The 22,364-nt window shown below is 31.2% G+C and overlaps 2 protein-coding genes across 2 annotated transcripts; one reads left to right on the plus strand and one right to left on the minus strand.

Moving 5' to 3' along the window:
- Window positions 1-3,784: 3,784 nt before the first annotated feature.
- On the plus strand, window positions 3,785-11,889 carry LOC136989219 (probable chitinase 10). Its single transcript, XM_067287313.1, has 17 exons — window positions 3,785-4,106; window positions 6,748-6,814; window positions 7,565-7,825; window positions 7,921-8,099; window positions 8,169-8,293; window positions 8,366-8,489; window positions 8,950-9,135; window positions 9,202-9,321; window positions 9,430-9,691; window positions 9,764-10,055; window positions 10,135-10,258; window positions 10,330-10,454; window positions 10,541-10,664; window positions 10,741-10,926; window positions 11,004-11,123; window positions 11,200-11,392; window positions 11,493-11,889. The coding sequence occupies exons 1-17, from the start codon at window positions 4,104-4,106 to the stop codon at window positions 11,690-11,692; spliced, it is 2,691 nt and encodes an 896-aa protein (XP_067143414.1). The 5' UTR covers window positions 3,785-4,103; the 3' UTR covers window positions 11,693-11,889.
- A 1,454-nt stretch (window positions 11,890-13,343) lies between these two features.
- On the minus strand, window positions 13,344-21,990 carry LOC136989220 (formin-F-like). Its single transcript, XM_067287315.1, has 13 exons — window positions 21,889-21,990; window positions 18,795-18,887; window positions 17,584-17,735; window positions 17,378-17,510; window positions 16,615-16,665; window positions 16,430-16,528; window positions 15,990-16,142; window positions 15,798-15,914; window positions 15,397-15,537; window positions 15,297-15,323; window positions 15,171-15,215; window positions 14,866-14,934; window positions 13,344-14,154 (listed from the first exon to the last, which is right to left on the minus strand). The coding sequence occupies exons 2-13, from the start codon at window positions 18,864-18,866 to the stop codon at window positions 13,396-13,398; spliced, it is 1,818 nt and encodes a 605-aa protein (XP_067143416.1). The 5' UTR covers window positions 18,867-18,887; window positions 21,889-21,990; the 3' UTR covers window positions 13,344-13,395.
- Between the last annotated feature and the right edge of the window lie 374 nt (window positions 21,991-22,364).

Here is a 22,364-nt window from a genome sequence, read left to right on the forward strand (position 1 = left end):
TATCCAATTTATAAATAAGAAATCACATTTAATTGGATTTTACACGAACGACTTCTTCAAGATAAACCTGTTACACTTCTTTATTATTCATTTGAGTTTATTAAATTTAAATTGCGTGGAATATAGCTTTCGGCAATTCATCTAATAGAAAAATTTATCTTCTGTAACGTATCTCGTATATCACGAACCCCTTTCTCTCTCTCTTCATTTGTTAAAGTCGCTTTCCTTACTCGCTCCGTTATGCAAATTAACTGGATTCCCTCTTTGATTTAGAGAATTTCGTGCGGAAAAGATAATTGTGTTGTTTAATTCTCTGTTTTTTTTTTTGCAATTATTGAAAACGTTAACGTTCGAAACATCGTCATAAGCTATAAAGACGTTAAATTCCTTAAGAAATATTAACTATTTCTAACTTTTCATAATTGTTAAAGCTCTGAAATACGTTCCATTTAAACATTTGAAAATAACATTAAATTTCTCAAACGTGTTATAAAAATGGTTAAATTTATGGAGCATTTCTTTTAAAAAATCCAGCAACTAGTTGCTTAACTTTCTCGGCAACGTTTAAAATTGAGTGTAGAGCCATCTGTTACGGATATTTTATTATTAAAAACTTTTTATATTTTTTAACTATTATAAAATGGCATAAAGCGTAATTTTGAGGTAGGGGTGGGTTTTAGTAAAAAAATTGTGAATGGTAATAACGAGTAAAATCGTCATTAAGTCCGACCCTACAACACGCGATCCTCTCTTTATCTCCCTATCGGCTTGACCTTTAACCACTAAAATTTAACAGCATCAATCTCGCTAATATACACACATTCCTGCAAAATTTCAGAAATTTTCGACAAAAAACACGGGAATTATTAAGCTTCAAACGGGGTAAACAAAATCGTGTCTAAAAATTCAGTTCTTCCAATACATTCCGTGCAATATTAATTAGCTCGTTCTATAAACGTTAACGTTCTCTAAGGCATTCCATAAAACAATTAACATTCTCCAACGTTTCGGGAAACGTTAACATTTGTTAATATTCTAGATACGTTAACGTATCTAGAACGTTTCGAAAAGATAGGAACTTCCTCAAACGTTCTCGAATTGCTCGAGTGTCCCCCTCAAAAAAACGTTCCAAATGTTCGAAAAGTTAACAATTTCTCAACTTAATCATTAAAATCGTCCGCTTTAAACACGTATTTAAATACGAAAACGTTAATAAAAACGATATTTCGAAATAAAATAACGATTAATAAAAAACTACAAATCGGGCCATTGTTTAAAACATTCCGTTGGGAATTCTTTCCTCTTTCTAAGAAAAACGACGTTAGACCGTTGTGGCTTGGGTTTAATTATAAATTACTTTCGCTGGGAATTACGCAGCTCGAGCGATAGGTGAAATGATAAATGCAAGTCGGAAAATTTGGAAACTGAACTGCGAATGTCAACAAGCCAAGGATAGATAAACAAAGCAGATCCTATCCTACCGGTTGGATTTCGTTCAAATATCTATTGACGTCGTCCTTGACATCTATTATGTTTTATCTATCGATAGAATTAGTACTTTCAAGTAATGCTCCGAAACATTCTAAAAACTCCAGTTACTGAACCTGTTTACAAACATCTGTTCAACACTTCAATTGCTACAAAAACTGTAATTGAAGAAGTCTTCCTTCAGTTATTTCTAATCTTCTCAAAAATATTCCAAAATACTTTGAAAAAATTATTTTTAATCACGTTTAATCGAAAATTAATGAATTCGTATAAAAATAATTGAATATTTATATAAAGAAATTACATCTCTTTGACGTGTCAAGTCTCACGACTATTGAAATTAGTTACTAAGAAATTATATAAAAATTTTTCCCTATTTAATAATTAAACAACTCACTTATGTATAATAATAATTTTTTTTTTTAAAAATCTCCATGATTTATTATAAAATTAATGAATTGTCTAACACTTAATTAATTTTAAAAGTTACTTTCAAAAAATACATATATTATGTGTCTAGATCTTATACTATTTTATTTTTTTATTTTTTATTTTTTTCTATGAGGAAAATTTATTAAAATGATAATCTCATGTTGGAATTTATTAGCAATTAAACGTATAAAAAATATATATTTTTTTACATGCATATTGAAATAGTTATATAAATTATTTAAGACAGATGTTCGTAAATCACCTGTCAAGTAATTTCTTCACGTAAAACATGGCTTTAAAAGGGGGAGAAAGTATTAAAAACAATGGATTTCTTCCTGGAAACGTGTGAGAAGAATCCAAAATGGTTCAAATAAATCACCTTTCTCGGCTATCGATCAAAAACAATTCAAAAAAATATCCTTAAAAATTTGATTTTTTCATGTATTTACAAATGTATTGTAAACTTTTTAAAAGAATTTGTTATAATAATAATGATGTTTATTGTTTAATAAGATTTGTGTCAGCTCTATTATTTTTCACAATAATGATTTATTTATCTCTTATAATTCGAATCGAGTAAATTGTTTTATTATTTTTAAATATCTCTAATAAGCTTAAATACAGGGGCGAACAGAGGGGAGCAAAATTAGCAAATTTCTCTTAGTGGGGGCCCCGCTTTAATTTAATAATATAATTTGGTGTAGGGCCTCCAATGCGTATTTTGCCCCGAGCCCCGTGGGCGGTCTAGCTTAAATACATCTATCAAAATGATAATAATAATAGATTTATTGCCACTAATGTATTTAACACATACACAGAGTCAAATATACTGCCCGTAAGCTGAAAATTCTTTCGATTTTCTGCATTTTTAGCAGTTAATACGAGCTTAAAAACTGGATATTTTTCATTTAATGAGTTTACTTTACTTAAACCAATCAATTAATTACGAGTTTCTTTTGAAATTTTGTGTGAGTTTGGGAAATTTTAGAGCTTCTAAAATCATAAAAACACATTGAAAAATTTTAGTGGGGAGCTCGTAAAAGTAGGAAAAAATAAATAAAATAAAATTAGATATGACGACTTAATTATGCATTCATTTAGTTAGGTCATGATTTTCACATTAATGGTAATTACAGTGTTGTATTCGAAAAATTTCATTTCGACTAACGGAAATTTTAGTAGAAGTTGATTAAAAAAAAAAAAACAATTACCTTTTTTCCATTATCTACATCAGATTACTGTTGTTGTACAAAATTGTATTTTATCAGAGGTAAAAGAAATAAATCACAATCTTCTTTTCTTAAAAAAAATCAACTTATCGATCACTTAACTGCGATTAAGTTTACGTAATTTCGATTTTTTGGACCATTTCCCTCCAAAATATTTAATAATTGAAACGACCTTGAGAAGTCGTAAAGGAATAATAAATAGACGTGAAGGACGAAGGTCAAGTTCTCAGTTTTACGTATTTATTTCTTACTAACAGAATTTATTTTATAGTTTCAAAGAAAACTCCTAATAAATAGTTAACCTTGTGTATTGTTACTGTTATTTTTAAGCTAATTAATTTTAAAAAAATAAAAAAAAAATAAAAGACATTTTATTCGAGTCGTATATATTGTATATAAAACTTTTTTATGTACAACTCATTAGGACAGTAAAAAAATCCAAAAAAAAAAAATAACAATTTTATAAGTAATAAGTTCATACTCTATAAATTCTTAGCACAGTCTATTAATTTAATTAATAATCTTTATGGATTCTATATGGAAATATTAGTTATTATTATTATTATTTTCGTTGGAAGAGATAAAATGGCAGATTTAAAAGATTACTTTTCGACAGGTGCTCTACCACTTTCTTCTAAAGAGTACAACCCGTCTTTCAACGCAAGGTTGTCGAGTACCGTTACCTATCGTTCCGTCACCTAATTTTCCCACATCACGTGACCGTCGGTAATTTTTTGGATTGGTGGAAAGTTTACGTACCGTTATCACGCAGTCGAGACCCAGTTATTAGAGGAATAACATAAAATTTACACTCCGTCCATTCACAAAACTTTTGCACCATTCGCCGCGCCGAGTGAATATGTACGTCTTCTGGTGCGAAATATAACTTTTTTAAACATGTTTTATGTATGTTAATTCTATAGATTATTAAAAAAAAAAGGATACTCTATAAATATGGTAAGTTACACGTTTTTATTACCCGTATTCTCCATCACGCCTTATTGTAAATGATATTTTCTGGTGTTATTTAGACTCGTGTGACGTTTGAATGTTTTTATAATATATTTCACTGTTTAAAAAGTGTAATTGAATCTAGGCTAAATGACTTTTGTAGTCTTTGGTGTCGGCACTCGACCCGAGGCAGAATTTCTCTATAAAGTTTCCTGTTGTTGATGATTTTTATTATTCTTTTGTCTTCTGAAAAATTATATATATATATTAAACGTGACCCTAAACGAAAGTAGTTCGTGTATTTTATTAAAAAAATAAATGTTACTGATCTAATTTCGCTTAAATTACTTTCTAACTGAATAAATTATCATCAGATTTATCGTGTAGATTGTCGCACTTTTCATGAAGATTAATGAAGGTTTTCATTAGAGACGTTGATGTACTCGTTTCTCGAAGTAATTTTATAATAAAACATACATTTTTTTTTATTTAAAAAGGTTGATTTTACGTTCCAGAATTGTCATTCTTCTCTTTGGTATTTAACATATTTACGAAAAGCACGCTATTACTACTTCATTGTGGCGTAAAGTAGGACGTGGATCGAGTTATAAGTAAAGTATACGGATGTCGAAACGGTTTACGACAATTGTCATTAATAACGGTTGTTCCTAAATAACCATTTATTTTAAAAGAATAGTTAATTTTAATTTTAAAAAGAAGAAGAAGAAATCCTTAATAATTTAAGATTTTTCATACGTGATAAGTTTGTTTAAAAGGTGAACAATTAAAGAAAACTCTGGTTTTGTTCTCCCCCTGAGGAACTTGTTTCCATTTATATTGTCTAAGAATAAATAGTATATTAAATCTGTAAGATAAATAAATATAGGCCAAGGGTAATTGATTTTTTTATTTATTTGTTTCTAGTGTTTTTTGATATTAAAATAATAAAAAGAGGCTTTCTGGATATATTTAAATGTAATATCTATTCAGAATGGAGTGTTGTAAACACTAAAGTATACAGTAAAGTAGTGTTAAACGATACACATAAATTTAATCCCGTGTTTTAATTATGTAAAGTTTGTTTCTTATATATATATATATATATATAAATTTGCGAGTGGTAATATCTGTTTTGACTACGTCATTAAAACATCGATTATATCCGGAAAAAGACCACTTTAGAAGAGATAAAATTATTTTGTGTATCACGATTAAACATTTAAAAATCCCCTCGTGACACGTGTATAGAAAAAAAAAATCACGAATAAGTGATTGGAGAGGTTCTAAACTCGATTCGTCTACAGGAAAGGGGTCAAGGCTCAAACGACGTCCTCTCACAAAAGTGGTCATTACGTGTAATTGCACAAGTGGAGTGTAAAATTTTCATCAAATACAGAAACAATACTTTATACTAGCAAAATGTAATTGCATACGTCGAAGATTGCATCTTGGATTCGAATTCCGTCACGAATTTCACTTTCACTAACAAATCGTATACTCTGTAACGTGTTTGTAAATGATGAAGAGAATCTTTAATTCTTTTTTTTATTATTATTTCTTCGACTCTACACTTTTCCTGCTGGGGTACGAGTTCTCTTACCTTTTCCTCCACTCGTAAATGATTTACTTTTTTAATATCCGGTTATGTGGGAGAAGTTCATTTTCTCAGAAACCTGCCTGACCTTGTCGAAATTTCCGAAAGAACGATTTACTGTAATACATCTTGTTTTTTTTTTTTTACTCTCTCGTATACAAAGATGTAACAGTTTGATAACCGTTCCGTGGGAATTGGGTGAATGCTCATCTTTAGTCTCTTCCAAATTTATACCTCGACACCTTTAGTGAAAGCTTTACTCTACACCCGTTCCTCTCCTATTTACACCTGTATATAAAGCGACGTTTTAAAGCGTTACGTTCGAAACACGTGTTAGATACACACACCAAAATATTCATTATTCAATTAGTATGATGTTCACGCGGGTAGCACGCCTTCGTCACTTGTTAAAAAGCAAATTATTCGTATTCAGAAATTGTCTAGAAAGTGTAACAAGGTCATCAACTATTCTAAAGTTTTGTTTTTCCTCAAGGCGTTGTTGACTTTCGAACTTTCTTTTCTTTTTAATAATAATAACTCGATAAGATGTGATATATTAGAGTGTTTTTAATTGCGGGGTGGTTTTCGGAATTTCTAACCACGCATATTATAAAATATTTAAGTTAATATTCCAGATAGTTTCGTGGTACTTAAAACCTGTTGAGTTGAATAAAAAAAAAAAGAAAAAAGAAACCAGACTATCGATAATAATCTAGAGCGAAGTCATGCTGTTGAGTAGAATGAACATTTTATGAGATGCTCGATAACGTTGTTGATCCCTTGATAGGTAACGTTCTGTCTTGCATTAATCTCTTAAAAAACACCTCTTTTCTCTCGTGATGTGAATAAAAAAAATGCATAAATATTCTTCGTACGTTAACAAATTTTGACGTATTTTATCGATTGTTAAACACGACCAGGCCAGTTAAATTTTCTAATCTTTGTTAAATTGTCTCTTGTGTAAGTATTTTTGTAATCGACCCTCTAAAATTCCCCGTGTTTTAGTATCTATAAAGCTTTTTATTAACCTTAATAAACGTTATTTTATTCCAGACAAAGGTAATTTTATACGTGACATTATTATTCCTTTCGGTGGCCGTTAACCATCAGCAATTTGCGAGTAAGTTGGAAATTATTTTTTCAAATTACTTTATGTAATAAGAGAAATAATTTAGTATTTATATTTATTATAATTTCATTTAATTTTTAAGTAGAAAAATATATATATTTATATATATTAAAATAAATAGATACTTTTCTCTGGAGGAAAATACAGGTACTCGCATTGTAGAATATAAAGGAAAGTAGGGCACAGACTTTATCTAACGTCAAATCTTTACAGATATTATCCTGAATTTTCATTTATATAGAATAAAATAACTTAAAGATTTAAGTTAAAGAAGGGGTGTGTCGTATTTTACGATTAGTAACGAAAGTAAATTGACGGATAGTTCTTGTTGTAACGACTTATCCATTGACTAGAAGCGTGCGAGAGAGGACGTTGACAGAAGAAAAATATATAATTTTTCTTTGATTTGTCCTAAAAATTTCTTATTTTTTAACTTATTCTTCGATGTCCCGATTAGTGAAGCTCACTTATCATCCATCAAATTCGAGTTAAAAACAATAAAATTGAAGAAAATCAAATCTTTTATCTGTTCATTTGTAAACAGATTAAAGGTAACGATAATTGAAAGCAGACCCTTTTTTTTTACTTCATTTAACAATAAAATAACATATTTAGGTCAGTTACGTAATGTTTGGCGAGATAATTACAATTAAGATAACAGTTAATTAAGGCGTTAATTACACTGACCTATCTTTCTTACCTTTTGTTTACTCGTTACTTAATCATACGTTACACCTTTAGGTGCCGGAAGAAACGAGAAGAAGATCGTTTGTTACTACACTAATTGGTCCCAATACAGACCAAAAATTGGACAGTTTTTTCCAGAGGATATCGATCCTCATTTATGTACCCATTTACTATTTGCATTCGGATGGATGAAGAAGCATAAAGTATCGGCTTTTGATCCCGCCGACATCACCAAAAATGGAAAGAAGGGAATGTACGAGAGGTTAACAGAATTAAGAAATAAAAACCCGCGTATGAAAGTATTACTCGCTGTCGGTACGTATTTATTATTATAATATACAAACGGATTATATATCAGTTCTGTTAGAACAATTAGACAGTGTTCAGTAAACTGGATCGTAATTTTACAGGGGGATGGTCGTTCGGAACGGAAAAGTTTAAAGACATGGCAAAGAGTCAATACAACAGGCAACTTTTCATATTTAGCGCCTTAGATTTTCTACGAGAACACAATTTCGACGGTTTAGATCTAGATTGGGAGTTTCCTAGAGGACCCGACGACAAAAAGAATTTCGTATCCTTGTTAAAGGTAAATAAAGCATTTAAAAAGATATAAAAAGTATATAATTTTAAAATTAATCTTAGAAATTCTACACAGGAATTAAGAGAAGCATTCGAAGAAGAAGCTAGAGAAACGAAACAACCGAAATTGTTACTAACTGCTGCTGTATCTGCAGGTGCGGAGGTTGTCAGAACAGGATACGACATCCCAGCTATTGGAGCGTAAGTTGTGAATAATTTTCCAACTATTTTGCTCATAACCTACTTTAATTAACTAAACACGTGTTTCTGTAGGTATGTGGACTTTGTCAATGTTATGTCGTACGATTTCCACGGAAAATGGGAGAGCCAAACTGGACATAATAGCCCTTTGTACGCTAGCAAGAACGAAACCACTTGGAGGAAACAACTTTGTTTGGTAACTTTCAGCAGCTTTAACATTAAAAAAATGATTAATTTATCATAGGTTTTTTAGAAAAATCTTTATTGTTTCAATAAATAATCACTTTATTCTTCTAATAACCTATATATTATCAAACCAGGTATAATAATACAAGTAAAAACTGAAAATATTTGTAAAATTATTCAGGGTCAAATTTCAGATTTCCTCAAAGGTCTAAAAAAACTTTTTCTAAAATATTTTTTCCTCCTTTATTTTTTCCAATGTATCAAAATGATGGATATTTTTATATATTCATAAGAATTTTCCTTATTTTTTAATAGATTATATCTCCTTAGATTCTTCATAGACCACCAAGGGGGTACCTTCATTTATAAAACAATGACCTACATTTTATTTTAGAATATTTTTACTGATTTTTTTTAAAAATAGAACTAATAATGATTTGATCATTTCTATATCTTTGCTTCCCGTCTAGGATTTTGGTGTAAAAATGTGGGAAAGATTGGGAACACCCAAAGAAAAGATCGTGGTTGGAATGCCCACTTATGGTAGAAGCTTTACCTTATCTAATCCTAAACAACACGGCTTCAACGCTCCCGCAATCGGAGGAGGAACAGCTGGAGAGTATACGAGAGAAGAAGGCTTCCTCAGTTACTACGAAGTGAGCCACTTTTCTTTACCTAAAAATTCATATTTTGAAGGTTTTATATAATGTAATACTTCTTAGATATGTGATATGTTGAAAAAAGGAGCAACATACGTCTGGGACGACGAACAGAAAGTACCATACTTACACAGTGGAGATCAATGGGTTGGATTCGATGACGAGAAGAGTATTCGATTGAAGGTAATTTTTGATAAACAAAGGAGTAAATTTCAGTGTTTTATATATATATATTTGTAATATTTCTTCTCTATTTCTTGATAAAATACAAATTTCTGTAATTATTTTTAGGCCAGGTGGGTGGTAGAAAATAACTATGCGGGAGCAATGGTGTGGACGGTAGACATGGATGATTTTAGAGGTATTTGTAATGGCAAGAGTTATCCTTTGATATCTGCTATTAAGGAGGAACTCTTAGGAAAATCTAGTAGGTCCGTGTCCAAGAGTTCTCGTGTATTTCCTACGAGAAGCCAAAAATTTCCTATAAGAAGAGTCACTGTTAATTTAAAACCTACTACCGAGGCACCGGAAGTAGTGGAAATACCAGAACCCGGTATTAAGCAAAATTTAATTAGTAATAGCTTCAATTAATAATTTTTACCAATACTTTGTTAATTTCTATTAGAAACGAATGCTCGAGTGGTTTGTTATTACACGAATTGGTCGACAAAAAGACCAAAGAAGGGGAAATTCTCACCAGAAGACATCGAGCCATTTCTTTGTACTCATATTGTTTACGCATTTGCCGGAATTCAAGATAACAAAATATCACCAACAGAAGAAGAAGACGTCTCGGATGGTTATAGCCGAGTGATGGATCTGAAGAAAAAAAATCCCTCTTTGAAAGTACTTTTGGGAATTGGTGGATGGATGGTTGGATCGGCTCCGTTCAAAAACCTGACCGAAACGGGTTACAGGTAGACTTTTTTAGAAAACAATTACATATTTTTCAGGAAGAATTGTCTACTTTTTCTGAAATATTCACCTTCCTTACAGGAAGATGTCATTTATCTTCAATGCAATGGAGTTTTTAAGAGAACACGGTTTCGACGGTTTAGACGTCAATTGGGAATTTCCGCGTGGAGCGGAGGACAAAGAAAAATATTCATCTTTTATTAAAGTATTTGATAAATTATAGTAATATTATAATTTATAATTTAAAAAAATGTTTATAAAATTAATAATTTACAGGATCTTCGGTTAGCTTTCGAGGGGGAATCAAAAACTTCAGACAAACCGAGATTACTTCTTTCTGCCGCAGTTCCTGCCAGTTTCGAAGCAATTGCTGCGGGTTATGATGTAACAGTTATAAACGAGTAAGAATTAATCCTTTTTAAAAAGTAATAAATTTTCAAAGTAAAATCTAGGACAGTCTGATTATTTTTCTCTAAAATTCTTTTAGATACGTGGATATGTTGAATGTATTAACATACGATTTTCATGGAGACTGGGAGAGACAAGTGGGACATAACAGCCCCCTGTTTTCTCTAGAAAGTTCCAGCGATTATCAAAAGAAACTTACAGTGGTCAGTTGAATATTTTGATTTACTCTCACGTGTTTGATTTTTTTTTTCTTTACGTAAATTGGTTTAACCATTGTAGGATTTTAGCGCTAGCGAATGGATCAAGAAGGGTGCATCGAAAGAAAAATTAGTCATAGGTATGCCGACATACGGACGTACTTTTACGTTGACCAATCTCACTCTCACCGACATCGGTGCGCCTGCCAAAGATGGTGGCAAACCGGGAAAATATACTAGAGAATCCGGTTTTCTAGCTTTCTACGAAGTAAATACGTATAAATTTTAACGAATATTATAGAAAATTGTTTACTGTTTTATAAAATAAATTTTATAATTTTCTAGATATGCGACTTACTAAAATCTGGTGCCACTTTGGTATGGGATAACGAACAGATGGTTCCGTACGCTTACAAAGGCGATCAATGGGTTGGCTTTGACGATCAAAGGAGTTTTAAATCAAAGGCAAATCACTTGACAAAGTTATTTATTTATGTTTTATTTAATATTCGAAGAAATTATATAAATATTTTACGAATAGGTAAAATGGTTGAAAGAACAGGGATACAGCGGAGTCATGATTTGGTCCGTAGATTTGGATGACTTCAGAGGATCTTGCACCGGGGAGAAGTTTCCATTGATCAAAACCATTAAGGAAGAGTTGAAAGGTTATACGGTTGCCAATTTACAAGCTGAAAGTAGCAATGTTCACAAGACTTACGGTCAAGCTGTAGGTGAGAATTCCCAATTATTAAATCACGGAAATGTTTTTAGAAAATCCCTTAAAAAATACATAGAATTTATTATATAAACGTAACGATATTTACTTTACAGAAGAAGTCAAAACCGTAAATTGTAACGAAGAAGACGGACATATCAGTTACCACTCGGATAAGAAAGATTGCACGAAATATTACATGTGCGAAGGTAGGAGGAGGCACCACATGCCGTGCCCGCATAATTTGGTGTTTAACGAAGACGAAAGCGTTTGCGATTGGCCAGAAAACGTACCGGGTTGTTACGTCACCGGATAAAATCCCACCTAATAAAATACAGTATAAGTAATGTTATCGACAACGTAAAATACATGTAAAATAGTAAGGCAGACATTAATTAAAGTGTCGCACTTTTAACCAAGTAGAATTTATTCGGATGTATATTTATAAATCTGTTCGTTTAGGCACTCTGTGCCATATTCTTTTGAAACGGAATTAAATTCGCCTAAACGTCATATATTTTTTATATATTATTTCTATAACTTCTATTATTTTTAAGCTCGTAGACTGTAAAAAAAGGAACCTAAATATTATTTCTTTATAATTTTTAAGTTATAAAAACATTTGTATCCATTTAAAGAAGAATTGTTTAAAATGTTAATTAAAAAATTCTTTAAAAAAATAACAAAAATAACAGCTTAAATTATAAACATTGCATTTAAAATTCCGATTTGTTTATAGATAAATTATATTCACAGCTAATGTTTAACACTGTTAAGATGGGAAGAAATGTTAATTTTTAACGAATTAACCCATCCCGATTTGGATAAAACAAGTAATTTTATAAAATTAATCGATAATATTTTATGGCAAAAGATTCAAAATTGTCAAAAATTTCATTTGTAATTTGCAAAATGAAGAAATTCTTCTTCAATAGTTGAAGACAGTCCTGCGAATTGCCATACCAAAATTTGGTCCTTAAATCATAAATTTTGTACGGAAAATCTTTTTATTTGAGCACGTATTTATTGCAGCGAGGGTCCACAATTTAAAAGCATTGTTTCTGAAGTGTTCGAATGCTTATTTTATCGATTAAATACACTTTACTAAGAGCCGGGGTAAGATGACGAATAAGCGACGATGTCAGAAAAGTTGATTTTAAGTTACTTTTCCTACATATTTATATAATATACGTGCAACGTTTGGAATTGAAATAAGTTCTAAGAAACGAAGATAAACTAAAAAGAATATAATTAATTTTAAAGATTACGTAACAAGATGAAAGATCCTCCATCTTTGTATGCAGGTACTCACAACTAAAGATTGAAATCGGAGTTAAAATCTAGCCAATAAACGTTCGTGTATTAAAAATAAAATAAATTATAATTGGTTAAATCTCGATCCTCGATGGTAAAACACGGCAACCTCCAGAACCTCCACGTAAAAGGAAGAGGAGGAGAAGAAGATGGAGGAGAAGATGGAAGCTTCCATCTTGTTACTTAATGGGAATCCGCCATCTTTATAAGTGAAAGCTTATTTGTAATAACTTGTAAATAATTTAACGTCCGACGTTCGTGATGGACTTGTTACGTAACAGGTTTGTATAAGGAAAACACTTATAAAAAGTATGACCGATAATTCAAATATTATTCATGACTAAAAATAAAAAAATAAAATAAAGAATGGGTAATTTTAATATTTAAAATAATGTACAAATTAGTTCTTATACATTAACATTTTATATACAGATATATATTTATATAATTAAAAACACATTAGTGTTATTAATAGTTACCGAATTTAAAAATATATAAAAAATAATAATATACAAATTAGTACTTTACAGGTCTTTATGGGCACTGTATATAGAATAAGAAGGCAATAATAATAATAATAATAATAATACTGATGGATAATTATAAAAATATATATATATATATTTTTTGTTTTTTAGTTACAATAATTACATTAATTCGTTATCGATATGACTGTAAAGGAGGGTGTACGTATGTCTTCGGTGTTTATAACCAACCCCCTATTTGCCTGACAGCTTCTGTAATTTCGCGGTGTACAAGAGCGCTCACTCCATCATCCGGACTCTGTACATCCGCGTAATCGGGAGTAGGAATCTTGATGTCGATTTTGTTCTCGGATCCGGAATATTTGCCACAGTTGCTGTGTCCTCGCAGTACGAAATGGTTCCTGTACGAAACAGGTAGCGGAAACGACTTAGGGGATCTCCCCTGTCGTTCCTTTACATCCGACAGAAGATCGGGAGGTAGGGATGCGAAAGATTCGTTGGAAACGTGCCCGGAAGTGTGACTACTCGCCGGGCGGAAGAAGAAACCACTAGAATAAGTATCTTCTACGGACGTGATGCCTTTGACCTTCGACCTATTCTCCGACCTGCTACGTGGAGTTCGATGACTTCCGGACTTGCTACTTCTGTCGGCGGATCGGCTACGAGTTTCTGGTACCAAAGCTGGGTACTGCCACGTGATGGCACTGTCGGAATCCGATTCGCTGAGAGCCGAATCGTCGTCTCTTCTGGAACCATTTTTTGGCTTCTTGTCGTCCTTGTCGGATACGTAATCGTCCGTGGCCGATCGGAAACCGATTGGGGGTCTAATTGTGGGGATGTCGATCAAAATCTCTTCGTTTTCTGCTTGGTTATTCTCTTCCGCCATGAAATAGTCGTCGGTTATAGAGCTGTGTCTACCGGAATCTGTCACCACTTCGCTGGAAACACTGGCATTTTCTTTCACCACGCTCAGGGCACTCTACAAAACAAGCGTTAAATATATAACTACGATCACGTGGTTGAATTTTTGGCAAATTTCATACATTCATTTCTATAAAAATCCTATTTACCGTGCCTTTTATCAAGCCTGAATTATGTTAATTCTTATTTACTTATTCATTTGTCATTAGTACATAGGAATAAGTAAATAAGAATCGTTAAATATAAAAATAACAACATATGAATAAATAATATAAAATGAAACATTGAATATTTCCATTCGGGACAACCAATGTTTTTCTTTAAATAGTAAATATTCCAGATAAAATAATGAATATTTACTTAAATTATTGAATATTCTTTTAATAAATAAATAAATAAATAACCTCGAAGCTGATCTTAAATGATAATTACTAAGATAAAGAATATTTATTATTGATATTTCAAATAAAATCCAAGAGAATTAAAGTAGAAATTAACGTAAATAAATATATTTGAAGGCGAAATCGCATTTACTTGTCGAGAAAGTCAGACAGTTAAAAGTCACCACACCCAGGTCGTGTCAAGCGAGCGTTATTTTAAAAACAAACTAAACATCTGTCTGCAAAGCTCCAGATAAATTATTGACAAGACTGTAGTGAAACCTGCTTAAGGAGACCACCCGCGTAAGGCGAGTTGGTCCCTTCATTCGACAACACCTACGTTCTCTTTCGTATAAAACAATCGAATTAACACATAAAAATCTATTTACTTTAGTATCTTGTAATTCCTTCCTTAAAATGGTGACTTCTTGATCCAGATCGTCGCATCTTTCTTTCAGCTGTTTTTTAAAAGATGTTTTATTTATTATTATTTTTATTAACTCTTCCATTTTTATATTATAATCAGAGTTGGCTCGAAACCCGGATCGACGAGTTTCGAAGGTGGAGAATTTAATTTGATATCAACCTTGATCGAACGAAACTTAGACACGAACTTGTATGCTTCGATCGCCTACAGCAATCCCATGTATCGAGTCAACCCAGATTATAATTAAAGACAAAATAAGTAACAAACCTCTCTCTCGATTTGCATTAAACATATTTTATCGTCTTCTAGTTTCTATAAAACATAAAATTTGCCTGGTAAAAATGAGCGTATTTAGGTTATTTATCATAAACTATGCTTAAAAAGTATGCTTACTTTCAGAGCTTTCCTCAATAGGATAATCTGTGACGTATAAAATTGGTTTTTAAAGCGAATTATTCCCATAAGATTTTAATTTATTGAATTTAAATGTTACCTCTTGTTGTAATTTCACGTTTTCCATTGATAAATGACGTCTTTCTCCCATGTCGTTCTCTACGTCGATGCAATTTTCCTTCCATTTTTTAATTTCGCTCCATATTTCGTCGTCGCTGGCTACGTTCTTCGCGTGCATTTTCTGTAATAAAATGCATTAAAAATTATAAATTACTATAAAAATTTTAATGGTTAATGAGGTTATTATTTATTATAAAGTCCATAAATTTAACTGAAAAATAGCTTTTTTTCGTGGTTAATTCATCAGCTTCCCACTGAAGAAGCTTATGAGTTAATTTATAGCATGGTTTATGTGGTTTAATTTATTTTTTAAACTAATTTAGTAATTATTCCCCCCCCAAAAAAAGCGATTTAAACAATCTTCTTGTAAGCAACACTTACAATTTCGATGGCTTTCATATCCAATCCGGCTTCCTCCAGTTCGCACTGTAATCTTATTTTCTCCGATAACTTCGGGCATTTTTTAAGTAAAGTATTAAGAAAAGACAAAGTAATCCTCTGTTTAAAAAAAAAAAAAGTAGAAGTTGAAGTAGATTAAAGCATATAAATCGAATAAAAACACCATTAGAATACCTCAAATCCGGGAGGAGTAGTTACATTTCCATTCAAGATGGCCACCAAAAATTTAAATCTGACAGACTCTCCATAAATAACTCTTACTTGGGACATGGCTTCTAACACTTTGTTATAACCACGAGAGCTTGTGTTACAACATTTGGTAAGTAACTATAAAAGATGATAAATTACACTTTTATGATTCTAATTTGGATATAAAAATATAAATAAATTTTTATAGCTTAGTTTAAAGATCACGTTTTATAGAAATATCACGCTTATCTGATGAATAATTTATAAGTATTTTAAGGCATTTAATCTACTGTTAAGATCCACAGTTTAGGGATTAAGAAATGAGGTTAATTAGATTTAATATTGTTTTATTATTATTATTATTTAATTTAAAACACGTTACGAACGAATAATTGACTTCGAAAAAATCCAAATTGTAATCATACCTCTAATGCTACTAGACGAGACTTACTGTAATTACTCATAATGCAATTAGCTATGGTAGAAAGTCCATCGTTATGTTCTGTCATTTCTTCGATTGCTTTCTAAAAATATTGAAAAACAAATTACTCAGAAAAAATGTAAATTTTCGTCATTAAATTTTTCAAAAAATACAAAAAAAAACACTAACCGAAGATCCGGAAATTAATTTTAAACACAGTAAACAATCGTATTCTTCCGTCTGTTGAACAATAAAAATAAAAAAAATGTAACTAGTAATTATAAAATGAAGTAACAGTTATCAAATATCGAGTGTGGTATCATTTATAAAAGTAAAAACAAAAAAAAAGCATTAAATTATGGGTCTTTTGTAGTTGTGTACTTAACAGATATACATTACACAGGGGCATGCCTTTCAATTATATATCTATAACAATGGTTTAATAAATATCTAAGTAAAAAAAGCTATGGTGTATAATAACCTATACGGTCGTACGATGCTAATAAGAAAGGTAAAAAAAGTAAATTAAGTATAGCTCTATTAAATAGAAGAGCCTATTTGTTCCCAACAATAACACGTCGTTCGTTTACCTGGGAATCTGTTGATAGTATCGTTTCCTGTTACGGGATTGTCAGAAGAACAAAGTATTATAAAATATTAATTAGTATCGACTGAAAGAGAGTGAAATTACACGTAAAAAATACAGTTTTATAGTCGATTTCTTATTATTTTTGTGTAAGATTTACTCGAGTGACGTTTAGAAAAGTATCTTTAAGAGTCATTTTAAAAGACTTCTCACCCCGGGCAATTACCGGAAGAGGTCGTTCACATCGCTAAATTACTTAAAATTTTGTGCCCATTATGAAAATGATTACGTTGGTTTTATTGATTTCTATCTTGTTTATTATTATTTTTAAATATTAACGTTAATTCTATTGTGTGGAAGACATACCAAAGATCGTTTTAGAGAATATTGCTTGTCTCTGGATGTGTGAGTCTTGTCTCGTTTCTCGGGACACAAACGAAGAAGATCCAACAACCATTTCACACCTCTGTTAGTTTCGTTGATAAATTCGTCGATAAAACTAAAATTTTTTAAAGTAAAAACACTTTTAAAATATACTTTTTAAAGTAATTAATTAAAGATTTTTCTTTTACCTTTTGGAACTTCTCAGATCTTCTTTTAATCTTTGTAATATTTCACATATTTCGGGGATGTTCTTAGTCGTGCTCCTATCTGTCGCATCTTGATTATTATCAGAACGAAGATGATGCCTCAGTAGATAGATATAATCGGAAGAATTTAGGTTCTAAAAGAATAATTACAGTCTTATGAATATTTAAGAACTGTACAAACAGTATAGATTTGTTGGAGTAATACGTATTTGCCATATTCGACGGTAAAGACACGTATTTGTGGGCCAATTCTTAATAATTTACAACTATACACAGAACAATATATGTATAAGCTATTCAGAATGATGTATTGTAATCCAATGTCGAACAGTATAGATCTGTGTGTATATTTGCAAACTTTCAACAGTAAAGGTCTGTATCGAGTATAAAATTAATTTCAACGATTTTCTGTATTTATTTCCGTGTATTTCCTTAAAAAAACGGTGTAGAATTTGATAGAAAGATTAACAATTTCGTGCTAAGCGAAGCGAAAGAATTTTTACTCGATCTAATTACATAATTTCCTCGACACGTTACTTAGATAAGTTCGGCAATTTTCTTAAATTCGGACGAAATTATCTCGTATAAATATAGAAGAACGAACAATCATTTAATTATAAAGTAAAGCTACAATTTACAGAGGAAGATTGAGAGAGGGGGGAGAGAGACTCTTAACAATTCTTTTTAGAAGTTATCCCAGTCGATTCATTCTCATGTAAATTGCGAATTAAGAATGCGGACAAACCTTTTTATCTAAGACAAAGAGCGATATTTATACACCATATTGTACATAGAAATGTTATATTATTGTTTAGAAGGTTAAGGACTGTTATTAAATAGAGGAAAAGAACATTTCACCTCGGTTCGAATTCGCACAATGAGTACTAATTAGATAAAAGGTCGGTGGGTTATTTTATTTATAGACGTGAGAATTAAAAATTGTAGGTTAATATTTAATAAGTTAAAATGGGGGGGGGAATCGCTCATCCTTAAACGAAAAAACATCGTTTTATAAAAGGAACAGAACACCCGTCGATAAACTATTAATAATTATATTTATTGAAGCAATCAATAATTATATCGTTTCCGTCTTTGCTGCAATTCTTCCGCTCCGTTGAGCAGCGAATATCCGACAATTTGAATGGTTTCGTTAGAAAAATATTCTAAAATTCGAATATACATTAAAAATTTACCTTGTGAGGGTAGACCTTTCCAACTAAGTAACCTTGAAGATGTCGTTTCCTATCTTCGTCTTCCGGTAACATGGTGTTACTATCGGTAGCGTACTTGAATGATAAGATTAAAAATAATTATTTTAAAAATATAACTAAAATAAAAATAAAAGAAAACAATAAGTTCAACGAAGCGTAAGGATAATTAGCGAGAGAAATTCTTAAGTAACTTCAATAGGAAACAACGAAATCATTGAAGAAAATACCACAAAGAGACGGTTGTGTACGAGGAAAAGTGCTTACATAATGATGCTAATGTCGAAAGTACGGCTCCATTGAAAAAAAAAATCTAGTTTTGAAGCTCCTAGAAAGCGAAAAGAAACAACTTTCTACGAAGCCAGGAGCATTTTAGGTGCGGAGAAATAGCAAACCCAGTACAAAAGTCCCAAACGGGCTGCAGGGGAGCTTGGAGCGAGATCAGATGATGATGATGCGATAGGTAATGCCCCCGAGTGAGATGGGCCGAGGCCAGTGACTACGAAATGTGAATGCCCTTGAAAGACCAACAATGGGCGATAAATCTGTCCGAGAAGGATGCGGCTAGACATGTCACTGTGTTAGTAAATGCTAGTTACATATAATACGATCGGACTAACACAATGAACCACTTCTTCGTCATCTTCATCACGCTAATTATGCACGAGACGATTTGAAAAGACTGGTTCTTCTTCGGATGCCATTCACGTAAAGGGCAAGAACAATGATATTGCCATAGAAAATGGTTTTCTGACGTTGAAATGTAGTATTGTACATTATAATTATTATATTCTAATCCGCAGAACAGGATGTAAAGACAATTTTCTACGTAATTGCTACTTTTTAATGTCATTACCATCGTGGCGTTTTTAAATGTTTAAGTACTACTCCATGATTAATTATGTGACCAAACTTGACCTATTTACTAAAATTAAATACCAATGCGAATAATCTTTCTTCCGATTGAAATTACCACTTTAAAAAAGCCTAGAAATTAACTAAAGTCGAAGACCTCCCAACTGCACTTCTACCGCGGACATATCTTTATACACCACGAATCGTATAAATTCGACATTTGTAAAGCCTTAAAATAACTACAAAAAGCCTTAAAAGGGGGCATTAATTACTTTTTATCCTCCATAAACTAATTTTAAACAAATTTTCCAAATGCCACAAAATCGAACAGTAATTAAAACCTTTTTTTAGACTATACTTTTCTCGTAGTATATATAGAAAATAAAAATATATTAATATTTTTTGCGGGTTGTAATGCATGAAATTTTGAATGAGAAAAAGAACTGTTCCGAGTGAGTAATTATTTAGGTTAGATGCTGTACCCAAAAAAAATGCCTGCAACGTTTATTATAATATTATTCCTACTGAGTCATTTCAATGAATATATTACAAAAAATCAAATAAGTAAATAAATGATATATTACAATATCTCGAATAACTAAAAATTCGGTCAAACACCTAAACACTTATTGAATTTAGTTATTAAAAACAATTACGTTTATTTTTCGGATATTTTTTTTTTTGGCAATTCCGTTAAGAGGTCAGTTTTAGCAATGACGGACAAAATTTCGACACCAATTCCTATTTCTAAGAAGATAATAAGCACTTCCTTATTGGTAACTATTTACAGAGGATATAGAAAATCCCATATTGTCTCTCCCACTTAACAATACCCGAAACTTTCTTAACAAGAATGCAATACGACAAGCCATTAAAATATAAATATAAAAAAACACAGTCGAGATATAGAAACAGGATTTTCGACCCCATTTTTCAGGGTTAAACGTTTTCGTAACAGAACATATAATATTTTTCGAAATAACACGAAAACTTTTACATTTACTTCAAGAAATCTTTGTTAGATAGTGTTATATATATATATATATTTTATAATAAAGTAATTAAAAAAATACGAGTAAGTCGTTAAACGTCGAATGTACATAAAATGGGTGAGTAACGAGTGGATGCGGAAAGATCAAAGTGGAAAAAACATAAATTAATTTACTTTACGGTTGTGGAGAAAGTCGTAATTTAGTAAAGAAGGTGAAATTAGTACCCGATGACCTTTTCCACTAAAGTAATTGTACGAAAATTCGAGAAGAAAAGAAAGACGAGAGGTACTCACCGTATACATATTCTGTGTTTATTTGTACGGAGGGATAAACAAAATCGAGGGACAGACCGTTGAACACAAGTTATTTTCCTAATACGAGTGAATGTACCATTTCCTGATATTTTCGGTATTTTCCGCGTAAATCCAAAAATCCGGAAACGTCTTACCCTCGTTATCGGGTCAGTTTTAGCAGTTCAATAAGCTGATGCGGCATAAAAATAGGGCAAATAAATTTTTTTGAAGAAAATCGTCAACAAAAAAAAAATACTCTTTTCCTCCCTCATATTGTTTACAGTTTAACAATAACTATTACTCGAATCTTAATCCCGTGAACAGAAAAAAAAAATGTAGAACAAGGTTTGATCTATAAAGTTTATTAGTTTCTAAACTATCAATAACCTAAATGGGTTATATTTACCTCGAAACACATCAAAAACTCTACTTCTATACTGGAAATAAGGTTGAAAATTGTAAATATTTTTGTTCTAGAAACGATAATAACTATTTAAATTTTATAGATTCGTAAAGTATACGTGAATTTTTAATGAAGAAACACTATAATATACTTTAAATTCTAAAAAAAAATTCGAGACGGGAATTGGGAGGAACCAGTACTCCGCCCTTCAATTTTTTATGTATACATATATATTTTTTTAATTGGTTAAATTTCCGGCAGCCCAACGTGATCGGGTTTTTAATTAACTCCCTCCTTCAGATAATTTTTAAATTTAAAAACTTCATATCTGTTCGAAAAATTCAAATTCACCGTAAATTCTTTCTTATTAATGCAAAAAAAAAAACCCGTCTAAAAATCGATACAGCGTGCTAGAAAGAAGGAGAAGAAACAAATAAAAGACAAACCGACAAACGAACGGTCTTTAGAAAAATTATTCTAAACTCTTCATTTATAAAATAATATTAAAAAAAAAAAAAAAGTTAAGAATTACTTACGATAAAAATATAATAAAATATTTATATATTTTCCTTAAATATCCTTAATAATCCGAACGAATCTTGCACATTTCAAAGCAACGATAAAGAATAATATACGAGATATTCACACATCCATAATAACCTTGTTAGAATAGTTGCACTCTGCCGTCAGCCATTTTATATATAGTCAGTGTAAATGGCCGGATGGGGTCACGTGGTATGTCCTGCCGAGATTTTCTTAGTTCCGCGCTGTTTGCTTACAGTTTGTTAAGCGATGGTAGTGATCACACCCCGTAAATACGTGATGTAATACTTAAATTAAAAAAAAAAATAAATAAAAATCCAAATAATCTAGATCGAGTCATTCCAATAAATTTAACCGTAGATAAATTTATACGACACGTTACTTAATTGGAGGTATCAGGAAGTAAAAGTTGTGTGTTAGACGTAACAACACAGACACACGTTTTTAATGAAGTTTAAAAGGTAAATAA

Source organism: Centruroides vittatus, unplaced genomic scaffold, assembly GCF_030686945.1.
Source record: "Centruroides vittatus isolate TY-2023 unplaced genomic scaffold, ASM3068694v2 scaffold_450, whole genome shotgun sequence".
Lineage (NCBI taxonomy): Eukaryota > Metazoa > Arthropoda > Arachnida > Scorpiones > Buthidae > Centruroides > Centruroides vittatus.